Source organism: Fundulus heteroclitus, chromosome 4 (genome assembly GCF_011125445.2).
Source record: "Fundulus heteroclitus isolate FHET01 chromosome 4, MU-UCD_Fhet_4.1, whole genome shotgun sequence".
Lineage (NCBI taxonomy): Eukaryota > Metazoa > Chordata > Actinopteri > Cyprinodontiformes > Fundulidae > Fundulus > Fundulus heteroclitus.
In genome coordinates, this window is record NC_046364.1 from 35,882,097 (window position 1) to 35,897,003 (window position 14,907).

At 37.9% G+C, this 14,907-nt stretch overlaps 1 protein-coding gene across 4 annotated transcripts in view; it reads left to right on the forward strand.

The window, feature by feature from the left end:
- LOC105930467 (AT-rich interactive domain-containing protein 3B) overlaps positions 1-6,549 on the forward strand; it is an 86,604-nt gene extending 80,055 nt beyond the window's left edge. For all 4 annotated transcript variants that reach the window (XM_021319554.2, XM_021319553.2, XM_021319555.2 and 1 more), the window contains exons 8-9: positions 1,429-1,521; positions 1,618-6,549. In XM_021319554.2, the coding sequence (XP_021175229.1) occupies positions 1,429-1,521; positions 1,618-1,817 (293 nt within the window). In that variant the 3' untranslated portion in view covers positions 1,818-6,549. The remainder of the gene's footprint in view (positions 1-1,428; positions 1,522-1,617) is intronic.
- Positions 6,550-14,907: the final 8,358 nt, after the last annotated feature.

Here is a 14,907-nt window from a genome sequence, read left to right on the forward strand (position 1 = left end):
TTCTAATTATTTAATCTGGTAAGAAGAGACACAAACAAAGATAATTCTAAGCTACACCACAGTAGCTACAAATAAAGGTAAAAGAGGAAGTTAATGGCTATGCAATAAATGTTCAAAATATTAATTAAACTGATGAAAGAACTAATAATTATTAGGGGGATACCATCCTCTTAGAGGATTAAAGAAATTAGCTTTAAAGCTTTGAACTCTTGAACCTCTTCCACCTAATGTTAATCAGGGAGGGAAAATAAAGCGAAAAACGGAGGAGGAATCCAGAAATTCGGAAACAACTTTGATTTGCCAGCTTCCAATCCCAGAACCAAGGATAGAATAACGATACTCTATTGATTTATACGAGGCTGTTTATTTCCTTAAAACCAACTTGCATTGCTGCTTCATTAGCTCTGTCTCCCTCTTGGCTAGAGAGATATTCTAGTCCATCTGAATTAAAAAGCAATTCTGGTCACCTCTGGCTTTTGGATGTATTCACATTCCTCACTTTGGATTTAGAACCTAGGGATTGCACATTGTTTCTGGGTGACAACATGGCCAAGGCATTGGGGAACAATTAAACCCCAGAAACATTACACTAATTTAACAAATGTAGCAAACCTCACAAAGCAAACGAAAACAGCTATCTCAACTGAATTTCAGGGTGACTGGTCCTTGTTCTGACCCAGTCAGGCAAAGTTTTTTACTCGCTGTTTTTTTTTTTTTTTTCTGCCTAAAATCGGCTCAACTCATCTCTCAGCAGACTGTTCCTCTGTGAGATCAACCAATCAGAGGCACAATTTGGGATAACTCACATGTAATGCCATGCTTTACAGCCAGATAGACATAAATGCCATTATTCTTTGTAAAGAAGATTCGATAGGGAGATACCAGAAATAAAGCAGAAAGTAAAACACCATCTCATGACTGGGGCTGTTTTTACGTTACAAGTTCACTCCACTGAATTTTTATTCCAGTATTAATTGCATTAATCAGTAACATGAATGCATATTTTCAGTAAAACATTTGATTGTAGCTGTATTTTGACGATGAAACTGTTTACAATTATTTCAATTCTGTTTAATATTTTGCATCTCAGCCCATAAATGTATACAACCTGTGTGGGAGTCAGGGGCAAGGAAAGTCTAACAACCGAAAAAATATTATCAGCATTTAGAATTTGCTTGCATGACACCGAAAAATAAGTTTCTACCAGTTTATTTTTTATTTAGTCACAACAGGCATTCAGACAAATGTCTTCTGAGCGTGAGACCCCAGAGTCCTTGTGACTTGATCTAAAAGGCCTGCAAACAGCAAAAATAATTGAAAAATCACATCTGGTCTGTTGTTTTTCAAAATTTAAGCGTAGGGATTGAGATGACAAGCATGTTCTGGGAATAGTTGGTAAAAATCCTCCTTGCTTTTGTGTTTGTTTAGATGAGAAGCAGCAGGACATGTCTCTGAGCATCTCTACCAATGGGAATGCCAGCATCACTGTATCTGTGGAGGTTAATGGCACAATCTACTCAGGTGTGTATGAGGGAAACCAGAACCCTATAAATTGAACTCTTATCTTGGCAGTGATAAAACACTGTGTTAATCAGGACATTTCTTGCTTTCCCTCAGGAACCCTATTCGCCCAGAAGTCCGGTGGGGCGCCAGGGCCTGTTGTTGCTGCTAGTGCTGCCTCATCATCCCCTGCTGGAACCAGCACAAGCTTTGGCTTCTCTGCTCCCCAAGCTCAGACCCTCAGCCCCACACCCTCCTCCACCTGCTCCTCCAAGGGCTCTGGCTCTGCTGAGCTGGCCCCCAGCGGGTCCCCCTAAGTCGAGCTTTACTTGGTATCCGCTCCCTATGCCGCTATTCCACAGCAAGGCCCCAGCATGAATTACCATTACAATGAGAAACCGATAAGAATAAGAAAAACTGTTGCACAACAAATACCTCAACAACCCTGTCAACCTTTTGGCTGTCCAATCATGAGCATAAGAGCCCCCGAATATCACACACACTCACATGAATTCACCGCGCTGCATTAGATTCACCGCGCACACAGATATGCACAGAATCACAAATTGACACACGAAATTGACACACTCATACACTTATTAATCCTAGTGTACATGCTAGACACAATCAGCTCAGCCAAAACCCACTGACAGGCGTATCCACAACTGAACTTGAAAGGTTTTTTATCTTAGGACATTTTGTTTGTTTGTTGCCATTTTGTTGTCTTTTTGATTTTGTGTTTTTAGGATGATTTTGTTCATTTTTTTTTTTCAGTTTTTCCTCTTTTTACGTACCTCAAATCAAGTAACCTGCAGTGGTGTCTTTACCTCAGGAGCTGTAGAATATTTAACCTGAATCAACTTTTTTTTAATATATATATATATTCTTTTTGAACGTGTTGCAATCAGGAGAAGTCGGGTAACTCTCACCAACACAACCTCATGCACCGAGCACTCACCTCACAGCAATAGGCCTCCAACCCAGGCCGTTTAGGTCTCAATCACACGGTAGCTTCGTGGTAAACTCGGACTGGTGAATGATAAGATGATGCTGTGGATCGGCAGATTAAATACCTCATTTCACAACTACCCTCTGTTAAGGTCCGTTAGAAAGGTTGGACGCACCGACCCATCGGGGATCATCTCAATAAATACAAATATCTTTTAAAAGGTTATTTGTTTCATTTAATTCAAAAAGGGAAGCTCGCTGAGTTTTATCACAGGGCGATGTGTTTCAAGCGTTTATATCTGTGAATTTAATCATTATGGCTTAACCTAAATATAAGCTTCTCAGAAAATGTGGGAAAAAAAAGGATTTTTAATGCATAAATATTGGCCTACACTCAATGCTTGGTTGAAGCTCCTCCAGCATGAATTACTGCAGCAATGTGACCTGACTGGGAAATGGTCAGCCTTTAGCCTAGCTGAGGCTTTAAGGAAGCCTAGATTGATTTTGATATCGGCTTTCTGCTCATCTGCATCTTTGACCCCAGTTTCTCTGAATTCCTTACATAGGAACACCCAAAATGTTCTTTGTCAAGTTTAGGTCAAGCCAGTTTCCTGGCTAGTCAAGCATGGTGACACCATGGTCATTAAAGCAGGCACTGGTACTTTTGGCATGCTGCTAAAAATTAAATTACGTTGCCATCTCTCTAAAGCTTCAGCAGAGGTAGAAATTGCTTGGTTGATGGCTCGCACATCTCCTGAAGGCGTGTGTGTGATGGATCTTAAAGCAAGGACTCCAGCTACAGGTTACATCTTGTGAATCTCCCTTAATCTCTCTTAAACAGGCAGTTTTCCTCATACCTCACGTTCCAATAATAGACTTGGATCTTTGGCAAGGCCTTTTGAAGGCTAACTGGAAGTAGCCTTTACCATGATTGTCTTGGCCTTAGCATGATTAGAACATTTCTGCACTAAAAATTATTTTTGAAATTGGTTTTATGTAACTTCCTAATTGTCTCAGAAGCCACATTTTTGGATTTATAGCCATAATCGTCAAAATGAACAGAAAAAGCGACTGAAATATATCAATTCTTGGTTTAATAAATCTATAGGATATGAATGAGTTTCACTTTTTGAATTAAACTTCAAATAAATCAACTTTTTTTGTTGATATTTCTATCTATTGAGATGCACCTTTAATTCCGTTGCTCACAGGTGTTTGTTTAACGATTTAACGCACAAAGTTTGGGGGGGGGGGGGGGAACAGCAGCTCTTGTCCAACAACAAGTCCAGGAGACCCTGAGCTCATGTCTCTGCTCACAGACCTACCGCGGCGTTCAAAAACCCAGCTACACAGTCCCGTTTTGACCCTCCATCCCATATTTTGGTTTGCATCCTTCCACCTGAATGTCCAATCGGACGGCGTCTTCATCAGTAAGTAGTTCCCAGCCCTCACACTGGCCTCTCTCTTCTGGAGGGCGTCTCTCTCAGGAAAGCAAAGTGACAACCGCAAGGAATCACTGTTAATTTAAAGAAGATTCATTTGTGAAGAATGCACAAGACTACGTGACTGTCTGAAAAAAAAAAAAAAGAAAATACCTCATTAGACTCTCTGAAATCGAGAGCGACACTACATACCTCGGCTGTAAAGCCAAATCCTGCCTGAACTGAAACTGACATGGATGTACTGACACACTGCGGGTGGGTTTTGGGGAGAGAAAAAAAAAAAAAAAAAAAAAAAGAGTTGGGAGGGGTTTGCTTTCTTTCTGCTGTATTTACTCATAGACCCTGTTTCATGCATTCTTTCTTGCTTTCTTTTCTGAGGGTGGGATTTTGCGGGTGGGGGGGGGGGGTTGGTCTGAGGGAAGTGATATATGCATTTTTTTTTTTTTTTCAGGGAAGAGGAACAGAAATGTTCGTTCCTCGCTGTTGTGTAGATTTGCAGGATTGTGTTAATCTGAGATTTGATTGCGATGGGAGAAAATGCGTTTTAATTCTTTCTTGACAGTTTTCAAATGAAATGCATGTGTACAATCATGTGACCAGTGTTAGAACACATTCATTTTCTGGTTATTGCACAGCTAGATACCAAAGACTAGTCCGGCTGGTCGTTCTTGTACAATCCTGGTTGCACGTGCTGAGATGCATTTAGAAAACACATCTGAGTGTCTGTTGGACTGCAAAACGACGTCCCACCTAAACCCTTTCAACCTAATCATGGACATTTTTGTGAAAACTATGTCAGGTGTGGTGTAAGTCTTTGCTTTTTTCCCCCCCACATTTTTATTACATGCCTTCACTTCCTGCAATCAATTAAAACTAGATTAAATCAAATCTGAACATGTAACAATTATCATATGTGGCCTGTGTAGGAGAGATTAAAGTGTTATACAGAACAAAGGCCAGATCGCATGGCGCTGTCTACAGGCTCAGTGGGCCACAGTTTCAGTCCCTTCCAGCCAAACACACTTCCTGATGGTCCAGACATCGGTGGATTATATCACGCCATGTTATAAGATCCATGCTCTCCTTTGAATTTTTCTAAAATAATGTAACTTTAATAAGGTTTAAAATGGATTTTCCAGCTTCACCTGCGTTGAATTCCAGGCCTTGATGCTTGACTGTGTTTTTAGCCACTAAATGTGAGGTCCAGCAGCTTATGGCTATGCAGTTAATTTTAGTTTGGTTCACACATAACTAGCTCATTAAGAAGGGAATCAGAATGCTGCCTTAACGTAGTTGCTGGTGAGATCTGGTCACTGCAGGTTTCAGGTCGGTAACTTTTGGTAGGTTTATTACCTGCTGTTTGGATAACTGTGTCACACCGCTCGTACTTTTAACAGCTAAGTTTTTGATATTTATTTGTATTTTTGTTGATTCTGGTCAATCTTGTTTAGCTTAATCATCTAAGCTGTGTAACTAAAACATTTTTATTATTAAGTCCAATTTGTCAGTTTCATTTGCTTAGTTTTTTTTTTGGTTTGTTAAAGGTTGTTTGATAGAGTAGCCTCACTGCCTTTGTATGTTTCTGTGTTTGAGCGTGGGAGTGTGTGTGTGTGTGTGTAAGCCGGTTTAGTATATTATTGAGCATATTTGTAGTAACAGTATAGATACTGCAGATGACGCCAATTTTGTATCTGCTGATTCATAACAAGATGATGGGCTTGCTGAAAGATGAATACATTCAAAAAAGAAATTTTCCCAGGTTGACACGGTTCCAGTTTTTCTTTTTTTTTTTTCTTTTTTTTTTACATTGTTATTATCTTTTTTTTTTATACTGGCAGCACAACCACAGTCGTCCCTGAGCTGCTTGAGGTCTCTGATCAGAGTGGAAAGTGTTGAGGGTTGGTCAGTCATTTTCCCCTCTCCAGTGGGTTGAATTGAAACTTCCTGGCCCCTGAATAGCTGGAGAAGTGTCGTGTGTGTGTGAGTGTGTGTGTGTGTGTGTGTGTGTGTGTGTGTGTGAGATGTGCTTGTGTCATTCAACAGTACATCGGGGCAAAGCTGCATCCATGGACGAGTACTGACGGAAGCTGCGGCCATTTTGCTCTCTTTTTTTTGGATTTTGAGTTGTGCTTTTTTTTTTTTAAGGCTTTCTGTCACTAACTGCAGGCGACGTCTCGTCACTCAGGAAGCTGTGAAGTTGGAAGTCTGAGGAACCTTTGGTCTCTTGATTTTGGAGTAGAATACACTTTTTGAATGTTTAATGACTAACCTGATCTGTGTTAAACAGGTGCATATGCAAGTGGTTATCAAATACCTCATTTATCAATTTCATGTCGTTGTTTTTGGCTTGTACAATGCTCCGTATATTAATTCAACTGTGGGGTTTGTGCATATTTTTGTACTGTTATAATTATTATGGACATGACAATAATATTACTGATATTATTATAGTTTTCTCTTTGATTAATGCAAACAAAAAAATGGAACAAAACACAAGAATGCTTGTAAAAAAAACTGGTTTGTGCTGATTGTATTTAAGAGGAGCACTTTTCCAAAGTGGTTTTCAGACATTCAGTTTTGTTCATATTAGTTAATATAAAGATATGGTTCTCAGGGCTTTAAACTTGTATGTCATGATAAAGTTTTACTTTATATCTTGTTTCTGTGTGTCTGTTTCATTTCTTCTATCCGCAGATATGTTGCTTTATTTCTAAATAATTTAGACTTGCTGTTAATCAGTTTCCATGAAAGCTACATATCCATGTTTCTGTAATCAGGTCACACACAGAATATAGAGTCATGAGCAAAAGAAAGTACAACTTCTCTCAGTCCGGGGTTTTCCACAATAGGGCATCATGTAAATCAAAAATGAATATATAATCTATATCTTTATATAAATTGGATGTGTTTGTTTTGTAAAGTGCCTTGAGATGACATTTGTTGTGAATTGGCGCTAAATAAATAAACTGAGTTGAACTGAATGATCATGATCTAGTTCCGTATACTTGTTAAGTCAACTTGTCAACCTTGACCCTATTTTACCCATGGCTATTTTTTTTATATCAAATTTAACCCGCGTACATTATTGTTAATCGGCTTTTTGTGAAAGGCGTTTGTCCCAATCAAGTTTACTCGTGTGGGTGGGATTTTTTTTTAATGCAAAGGTTATTCTGAGGCTCAGATGCTTGAAAATTAGAAAAAAAAACGTATAAGAAAGAAAAATTAGGTCGATACATCAACATCAGCAAAGGGACTACAGTGTTTCTTTAGCAGAGACGGCTTATCCCACAATTATCCCAATCCACTTTGATATCCTTTACAGACGGTCCCCTATGGAGACCTATGGTGTGACTCCAGGAGGGAGTTTAACTAATTTAATTTAAAACCTCAGGACATGCCTTTTTTTCTGTTTACTCAGTCCAGAGCAAGAGGTTTATATTTAAATAAAAAGCACCTGGTAAATGAAAAAGAAAAGTCCCAGAAGTGTGTTTGATTATATAAAGAAAGAAAAAGTGCTTAAAAAAAGGTTGTTTAATTTTTAAAATTTCAGATCACTGAACACAGCAAATAAAATAATTATAATTATGTAAAGGTGTGACCGGTTGTTCTTTTCAAAATCACCCCAAAAGGTCCTCCCACAACACAAGCAGGACCCTGTGATTTCACAGGGTACATCTCTTAAAAATTTGAATGTCGTAGATAGTTCAGTATGTTCGTCACTCGTTTCAGAAAGTGATTTTAATTATTCCGAAAGTATGTTGTAATTATGATGATTATGGCTGACAGATGACAATGTAGAATATAAGATAAGATCAATTATTAAAATAAAAAAGCATTCTTAATGTCTAAATGTTATGTAACAGTCATATTATGGCTGAAACAATCATGGGACTACTGACTCTGAAAGGAGTGCTGTATCCTGGCAAATTCATAGAAAGTTGAGTAGAAGGAAAAAGTGTGACAGGAAAAGGTGGACCAGCAAAAGGCATAACCGCATCCTTGACATGATTGTCAAGTGAAATCCAGTCAAGAATTTGCGAGAGCTTTACAAGGAGTGAACTGCTCTGACCTGAACCCCATAAAGAATCTTTGAGATATGGTATAGTCCAGAACCAGAACCAGAACCGGCAATGCAGATGAACTGAAAGTTGCTATCAAAACAACCGGGGCTGCCTGAACACCTCAGAAGAACTACAGGATGATCTATGCCACGTCGCATGGATTCATTAGTTCATGTAAGATGTGCTGAGCCAAGTGTTGAGTGAATAAAATTTATACATTTCAGAGGCCTGCCATTTCTTTTTAAAATATATATATTTTTTTGATTCTATATAATATTCCAACTGTCTGAAACACAACATTTTGGGTTTCTTATCTGCGAGACATAATCAAAAATACAAGAAATAAAAACTTGAAATATTTCACTATGTTTAATGAATCGCTAAATTTCACTTTTAGAAAAAAACTGAGAAAAATATGGAACTTTTTAATACATTCCAATCATATAAGTACCTTTAAATGACAAATGGGGTCCTTAACAGGCCCCATTTGTCATTTATATCAGCAGGTCCTCCTTTGTACGAGTGCAGGATGAGCCAGTGGGTATGGGCCGTGTTGTTAAATGGTTGATGATGGAAATATTATTCTGACTCTCCAGCACTTTGCTTAAATGCACAAGGGAAAGGAAAAAAATAGGACAATATTATCAATGCAGTTTTAGGGGATACACATTTTTTGTTTGGTGCCATGTCTGTTATTTCAAACATTCAAGAGTCATTAATTCAACATTAAGTAAATAAGTAAACATTATTTATTTAGCAACTGTCAAATAAGAAAACGAAAAAGTGCTTTATAATTAGATACATCCATCCATTGCCAATACCCACTTGTCCTTACATGTGCATGTGTAGGAGTTCTGGTGCCTTTCTACAGCTGTCATCAGACAAGAGGCGGCACCCAGGGCAGGTTGCCAATCTATCACAGGGCAACACACATTCATACATATGGGCAATTTAGAGTAAATAATAAACCTAACCGTCAAGGAGTACCATGGTGAGAACCCACATATGCACAAGAAGAACAGGATTCAAACTCAGGAGCTTCTTGCTTCAAGGCAGCATTTATATTAACTGCTCCATCGTGACGTCTATACTAAAATACAAACGATACAATAAAAGAACAAAATAAATAAAACTACAAGATTTAAAAGGAAATATAGAATAAAAGTAGATAATAAAAACTGACTTTTAGCTTCCCTGAATGAGAAAATCTCCAGTTGTGTTTCAAAGGAATCCTTATTTCCAATACAGTGTAAAGACAAGGAAAGAATTTTTCACAGTCAAGGTGTGATTTTTTTTTATTATTATTCTTGACTTTATTGCTCATAAACTCTAATCAATTTTTACATTTTAACGAGTCTCGAATTGTTGTGGACCTTTTAGAATGACAGAGACAAAACATGAAGCAGCAATAGTTAACTAATGACCCCTTTCAGAAAAGAGAAACAGTTAAACACAGAAACACACTGACCAGTGTAGCGAATGTGGAAAGGAGAAAAAAAGGAAAAAAGAACACAGAATTAACAGCAGCAATAACTGCAAATAATCCTTAAATGGAAAATACCGGGAAAAAGTAGTAAAGAGTCATCTCTGTTAGTCGTTTAGGAAAGAAGTGGATGTGTCAGAAGTACAGCATGGTATCAGAGACACACAGGACAAACTACCCCCCCCCCCCACCCCCACACACACACCCACCCATCTGTGGGTAATTTAAAGTAACCAATTAAACTAAGAGTCATGATTTTGGACCCTTGTCCTAACATAGTTGTAGGTGAGATCTAGCTGGCCTACCTAGATTTCCCTTTCCCCATAGTCTTCCAGCCTTTACCTTGGAGACTTATCTATTTGGACATAGATCTTGCACCACAAATACTAACCTTTTACCAGCTAAATGTCCAGTGTTTATCTGTGTTGTTCTGTTTGTCAAACTTGTTTCAAAGAAACATTTCCCAAAATCATCTGGGCTGTGTAGCTGAAGCCTTTTTATTTCAAAGCAGCTTCATCTGCCAAGTTTGTGATTAATATAGTGTTGCCTTTGTACGCTTTTTTTTGTTTTGTTATAACTTTAAGAAGACACCAGATGGCGGCAGTGCCATGTCCACAAATGTAAGATGAGATGACTTGCTGGCAGAAAGATGTTCTCATGAGGATGACTAAAATTGAAGGTTTTCTCAAGCTGCGCTACATTTTCTGGGTGAGGGAAAGGCGCCGCAGTCATGCGTTTGACACTTAATGGCTTACCACAGGTCATCACTCTAATGAGCAGCTGACAACACACACACACACACACACACACACACACACACACACACACACACACACACACACACACACACACACACACACACACACACACACACACACACACACACACACACACACACACACACACACACCGCATAACTAAATAAAACCCCTGTGCAACAATTCAATAATTCTGTCTCTATTCAGAGACTCGCTGCCCTTTACCACGTATGTATCCATCATTCTTTATTTCAGTGCTGTTCATTTTTACTTTCATAGTGTCATATGAAGTTAGTGCAATGACCAGAATGCAAAGGGTGCACAAGTAAATCTTTGCTCCGTTGTTTGGTCTGCATACCAAATCCACCTACCTCATGTGCATAACACTGTGAATAATACCCATTTGCGCCAGCGTTCCCATTCTCTGACCTCATCACACTGTGGCATGTATGTTGGTGTGTGTATGTGCAGCTGTACATCTGAGATTTACTTGTGCATCCTTTGCACTCTGGTCATTGCACCATTGCATTATTGTGCCAATCTGCCTGCTTGTACATAGTGTAATCGTGTTAGTTCTCTATACTAAAAACTGTGTTAGATTTTTATTAATGCATTATTGTATAAGTAAACACATTGTGAGCATTGTACAACCCAGACTCAAATTCCTTATATGTGTAGACATGCCTGGCAAATAAAACTGACTCTGATTAATGATCTGGCCACTTATCCTGTGGCTGTTTGAGAGTCAATGTGGCTACTCAACCAGAGCTTGCAAGCCAAAACCTAATTTTTTTTAGAATATAGTTTAAAAAACTAAAGTCGGTCCTCTGGTGCTGTACTGTGACTGTTAGTGATTATGTGGTTCTTTTTAATCACTGAGGAAATGTCTGAGGGTATAATAAACCACTTGTCTCCCTCACTTCAGAGATGATGGTTACCGCTCTGCAAAACAGAGATCTTAACCTGAGCATGAAAAGCTGACAAAATACAAATGTGTAATGCGATTTATTAGAAAGAAGGAGCAAACCTTGAGGGCTGATTCCATGGCTAAACATTGTTATGTAAGGACTCAAAGGGCTTTAGGAAAAAGGTGAAACATTTATTAAAACCAAACCCTTTCTCCGTTGCACTGTTGATGCCATTTTTGGCAAAAGCACTACAGCAACTGATTTACTTATTCTGATCTGAGTTCTGGTGAACATCTCAAATTTGCAAGTTCAAGGCTAGTTCCTGCCTTTGCCTTGTGCTTCACTGCTTTCATTGTGCATGTTTTTATTCCTAACTCCTTGATGAAGGTCCCTTTATTTCCTGTTGTGAAGGAAAAAAAACTGGAAATCTGGGCTCCTCTGATAATGTGACCCACTACACTTGCAAGTATGCTGTCTAAGGCTTTTGAACAGATTCTTCCAAAAAATTTCTCCAAATTTTGAATTTGGAGAAATTTTTTTGAAGAATCTGTTCAAAAGCCTGATTTATTTATTCTGATCTGAGTTCTGGTGAACATCTCAAATTTGCAAGTTCAAGGCTAGTTCCTGCCTTTGCCTTGTGCTTCACTGCTTTCATTGTGCATGTTTTTATTCCTAACTCCTTGATGTAGGTCCCTTTATTTCCTGTTGTGAAGGAAAAAAACAGGAAATCTGGGCTCCTCTGATAATGTGACCTACTACACTTGCAAATTTTGAACAGATTTTTCAATTTTTTTTCTCCAAATTCAAAATTTGGAGAAAAAAAATGTCAACAGATAACCCGTTTGAGTTTAAGTCTAAGCATATCACTGATATGCGCATATATTGCGTATAGGCAAAAGCACTACAGCAACTGATTTACTTATTCTGGTCTGAGTTCTGCTGAACATCTCAAATTTGAGAGATTTGACTTGAGAGCCTAAACATAGCACTGATATGCGCATATATAGCGTAAAGGAAATATCAACGACACTACTAAAAACTACAGTTTTTACGTGTTTCTCAGATTCGTCTAAGGCTTGTGATTTTGTAAACCACAGAAAACATATTTAAAAACTGTGTCATGCTGGTATGCCTATATAGTAACATATTTGTCTCATTGGTATGCTAACCAGACTATGCAGATGAAGTGGGCCGATTGTGTGCCTGCACCTTTTCAGGTTGGTAATGGAGTCACACAAGGAAGCATTTTATCCGCAGTTTTGTTTAACTTTTATATGAATGAGATTTCTGAGCCATTGAAACTGCGTAGAACTGGCTGTATGGTTGGAGGTAGAGTAATAAACCACCTAATGTACGCTGAGGACTTAGTGGTTTTTAGTCCAAGTTCAGCTGGTGTTCTTAAGGTGTGCTCAGTGGATGGCGAGCAACACAATGTTACATGTAGCAGTGTAATTTTGATCTGTTGGGTCACAGAGGACAGATGTCGGGTGTTCCCGAGTTTGTTGGTGTCTTCCTGAGTGTCGCAAATGAAGTAAAACATCCTGCTCATGTGTTGACAGACCTTCTGTCAGAAAATGAGAACATTTACCGTCGGTGTCACATAGTACACGCACAACGTGATGTTCCAGATTGTAAATGCGGATGTTATTCTGATAAAGTTAAACTGAACTTATTTAGATAATACTGTGCGTCATTGCATGCAACCCACTTATGGTGGAATTACAAAAAAAAAAGAAGAAAAACAGCCTTCAGAGATTGAAAGTGGCTTATAATGATGCCTTAAGACTTTTGTTTAAAAAGCCCAGATGGGCCAGTGTCATTGAAGTGTTTGTGTCTGCTGGTGTCAGCTTACTGATGGCCCTTTTAAGAAACTCTACGTATACATTCATTTCTCAATTGAATGAGTCTGAAAGCCACATCATCTTGTTACTCACACTGACTATAGAGCTGTACGCTGTACATCTGTACTTTGGAAACATGGGTGTGACTGCCTCCTGAAACATCAGGGGTCTTTTTATGTGTTTTTGTTCTTTTATTTTTTTATGCTTGCACTTTTTATTCCATATGGATCACGAATCCATAAGAAATACATTTATCTATATTGCTTCAGCTCAGGGAATCTTCATACGGTCTTAATATTGATATTGATGATATTCTAGTTTTCTCTGTGGTTCAAGCAAAGAAAAAAAGTGTCAAAACACAAGAATGCCTCTGAAAACAGCTTTTAACTCATACTCATTGTTCATATAAGTGAACATAACTAGTCTGGGCTTTAAATGTGTCATGATAAAGTTTTACCTTTCATCTTATTTGTGTCTCATTCACATCGTCTACAGCCGTCAGCTTGTATGTTGATTGGTTACAGATGGTTCACGCCAGCTGCTGCTTATCTTATATGTCGGCCTGTTGCAACACGATGATTAGAAGTTTGCTGAAACACCCAGATTACGCAACGTCGTTTTTGAAGTGCACATTTTGTGTAGCAACTTTGATAATTTAACAGAACGCAATTCACTTGACGCACATTTCCAGAGTAGTAAATAACAAAAAAACTATTCTACAGTCATGGAAAAAATATATTAAACCACACTTGTTACCTTGAATTTCTTGTTCATTTTAATGTCTGGTACAACTAAAGGCACATTTGTTTGGACAAATATAACAATAAAATGGAAAAAAATTTTCTGTTAGATTAGATTGATTATAAAATGAAGAAACTAACATTTAACATTTCTTGTCTATGACTGTATGAATTTCTCATTTTGGTCCTCAGTATTTCTATTGAACTCTATAATCACTAATAAAGATAAGGAGTCTGAACATCTAACCAAAGTTTCACAGCAAACCAACCATATTTTTAGGACACCACATTCAGGAAATTTCTTAACAGAGGTGGTGAAAACATCATCTTCACCAACTGTTTAAATACCAGATATATATATATATATATATATATATATATATATATATATATATATATATATATATATATATATATATATTTTTTTTTTTTACACTAATGGTGACTAAAGGTTCATTCCAGCGGACTAAAATTAAACAAGAAGCTAAGCTACTGAAGTGATGCAAGCCCCAACAACAAACTGTGAAACTTTGTTTATTAGATCATCAAATGAAAGAAGATAAGAGTCACAAGAACAAAAAACATATGTTTTGGCTTTGTAGGAAAATACATCTTTTGACAGTTTAACACAGAAAAATACAACCAACTCAAAATAAAAACACAGAAACCAATCAAATTGCAAAACTGTGCTTGAGGAACACAGTGCCAGTGACATTATTTGCAGCAATGCCATCGTACACTTTGTGTGAGAAATCTACAGACAGAATAAAAACAGGATGTTTTGCCCAAATAAAGACCTTCAATAATAGGAAATGGTTCAATGTGGTGACATTCAAAGGTCATTATCATCGAGGTAGTTTATGCAATAAAGTGCAATTCTCTTACTTTATTCATCAAGCACTACATAGAAAAATATATATTTTGTCAATGATTAAGACCCTAAAGCTAAGTAAGGCGCATGTTTAATACTGAAATTATCTTGACTGCTGTCAGTCTTTCTGTGGCAGATGTGCCAATACAGATGACGGTTCTTCACAGTAAAGTTCTGGGAGAAGCTTTTTGTCGGTGCACTGTGTGGTCGTATTTGATAAAGGTCCTCTGCATATGCGGTCTGGACGGTTGTTAATGAATTTTGGTCCCTTATGCAGAGTGGCTAAAGATTACGGCTCACCGGTTTAGACTTCAGACAGGCTCCCTGAACTGTTTAAAGTTAACCATTGTTTCCA